Source organism: Halyomorpha halys, unplaced genomic scaffold, assembly GCF_000696795.3.
Source record: "Halyomorpha halys isolate HHAL.00 unplaced genomic scaffold, Hhal_1.1 Scaffold337.1, whole genome shotgun sequence".
Taxonomy (NCBI): domain Eukaryota; kingdom Metazoa; phylum Arthropoda; class Insecta; order Hemiptera; family Pentatomidae; genus Halyomorpha; species Halyomorpha halys.
The window spans coordinates 330,074-332,426 of NW_027104734.1; the positions used below are offsets into that span (position 1 = coordinate 330,074).

Below are 2,353 nucleotides of genomic sequence, written 5' to 3' on the forward strand. Positions count from 1 at the left end.
CTCAACAATTATGTCAAATATAGATCATTCATTGACTTTAAACTAAAAAAAAATTTAATTACATCTTAAAAACTGTACATTTTTATAAAAATACATATAAGATATACATATATATTTATTATCTACAAATATAAAATATTTAATAAATCAATTCTAATCTGTTTCCTAAACCAAAATCAAAAATGAATTCATATGGCATCAAAAAAAAAAAACTTATCACAAAAATTTTTCATTGGATTGAAGTAATCAATTTTTCAACTATATTACAACAATAAAAAAATTCTGAAATGAAACTATATATTTGTCATTTTTACAAATTTACAAGATCAAAATTATATTAAATTCTTATCATATAGATGATAACTAACTACAAAAATAAACACTGTATGATATTTATATGCATGTTTCACAAGTAAAAATAATAGATATTTATCACATATATAATGTTAGTATTCTTAGTATCTCTCTATTAATATCAAAGAATCCAACTCTTCCAATTAATCTTTATGGGGTTTATTCTGATGATATAAACATAAATACAGAAAATTTGCTAATATGAAGTGGACAGTATCACAGATGAAGTTACCTATCTCCAATAGATGGCTCTTGCACTAAATCCAAGCATGACTTGGCACTGGAACTGAGAAAACCACTATATTAATTATTTGTGAGATAATTAATTTTTTTAAATATTTACATAGTAAACACTTAATTTAAGTAACAATCTGAACTCTTATATTATATAAATAGAGGATTTAAATCTAATAATCAATTTGGGGCTCAAGTTCAACAAATAAACCTGGCTGAATAAATCATTAACCCACATTTATTTTAATATACCATGATTTTGCAATAATAATTGAAACGTAGTCTTGCAAGTCTGATCCATTGGCACAAATTGAGGTCATGAAATAGGGCTTTTATTTCTATATTTGTTCTCCAATTTTGTAGTATTTCTTGGACATCTCCAAAGAAAAATTGTACAATTCTCCTTTCAGATCTGAAAAGAGATCTTTCTAGAGCCTAAGTTAAGGTCCAACTCCCAATACCATATGCAGTAGGCCTGTTACTGTATATGTTAATACATATACGATCATAAAGACATGTGAATCAAAAGGTCAAAATGACCTATAACAATATTTCACCTAGTGTTGATGTAAACTGAAAGGGCTAGAACAGTTTTTTTTTTTCAAATTTCAAGGTTTTTTGCACAGATGAAATGATAATCAAAATTGTCCACCACACAAATCAGAATTTTACTAGAGAACTCTTGCCATAATTAAAGACTATGATAGTCACCTCTCAAGGCCACAACAAATGATAACATTAAAATTTCTTATAGTCCTAATTGTGACATAAAATGCATGGGCCTGTTAAAGGCAAACAGAAATGAAAGTAAATCAGGGTGGAATATTATTCTTTCTAGTAAAATAGAAGGAACCAGGCTAATAAATTTCAGATACAGTAATACGTTTTCTGTCCACACTATTTGGTTTGCTTCAAATCAAGAAAAGAACCTTTAAATTAAATTTTTTTTTTCTTTAATTACTGGATAGAGTAATACAATACAAATAGACAACATTTGAATAATAAATATATTCTAAATAAGAACAATTGAGAATTCTTAGAAGAAATAAATTTTTTTAAGTAAAATCATAATTTGTTTAATCAGTTTGCACAGCCATGTACTCAAGAGAAATAGACATAATGATATTTTTTAAGAAATGTCATGGTAAGACAACAGGACTAAATGTATGATCAACATCTATTTACTTAAATTGTGAATGTAATACTTTAGATTTAGATAGTGTGCAATGAATTCGGTAGTTCAAGAGTGAGTGAACAACTTTACTTCTATTCCTTAGAGAGACTCAGTGTTTAAGTAAGGCCCCCCCTCACTTCTGAAAGGAAATTCATGATGCCATCTAGTGGCAAAGAGTTGCAGTAAGAAGCTTGGGTAGCCATCTTGGCCCCGAAAAACATAGTGAGAGAGTACCAGTGAGAAAGCCATCGTGACCTGTGCCAGAAAAGAAGAGTTCAGAACTCTTCAATAAGGTCTCTTCTCATAATGATGAGGGAGTAAATCCTTCGACTCAGGTGAAGGAAGCGGCGGCGGCAGGAGTATGAGAAGAGAGAACCCTACTTCCATAAACACATTCACATCACAACCAACCATCAAGCTGCATATAATCAACCAAGTAAAATGTAATATCCATCAATTAATGTAATAACACTAACCAACTAACACATTGTCACTATTTGTTCAAACCATGAGAATAGAAGTATTTTATTTTAAAGTATATGATATCAAGTTATTTAAATACAGTCCACTCCATCAATACCAGTAAATTAT

The 2,353-nt window shown here is 29.1% G+C and overlaps 1 protein-coding gene across 3 annotated transcripts in view; it reads right to left on the minus strand.

The window, feature by feature from the left end:
• Positions 1-280: 280 nt before the first annotated feature.
• LOC106681422 (PDZ domain-containing protein 2) overlaps positions 281-2,353 on the minus strand; it is a 161,587-nt gene continuing 159,514 nt past the window's right edge. For all 3 annotated transcript variants that reach the window (XM_014421739.3, XM_014421738.3, XM_067044631.1), the window contains one exon: positions 281-640. In XM_014421739.3, the coding sequence (XP_014277225.1) occupies positions 583-640 (58 nt within the window). In that variant the 3' untranslated portion in view covers positions 281-582. The remainder of the gene's footprint in view (positions 641-2,353) is intronic.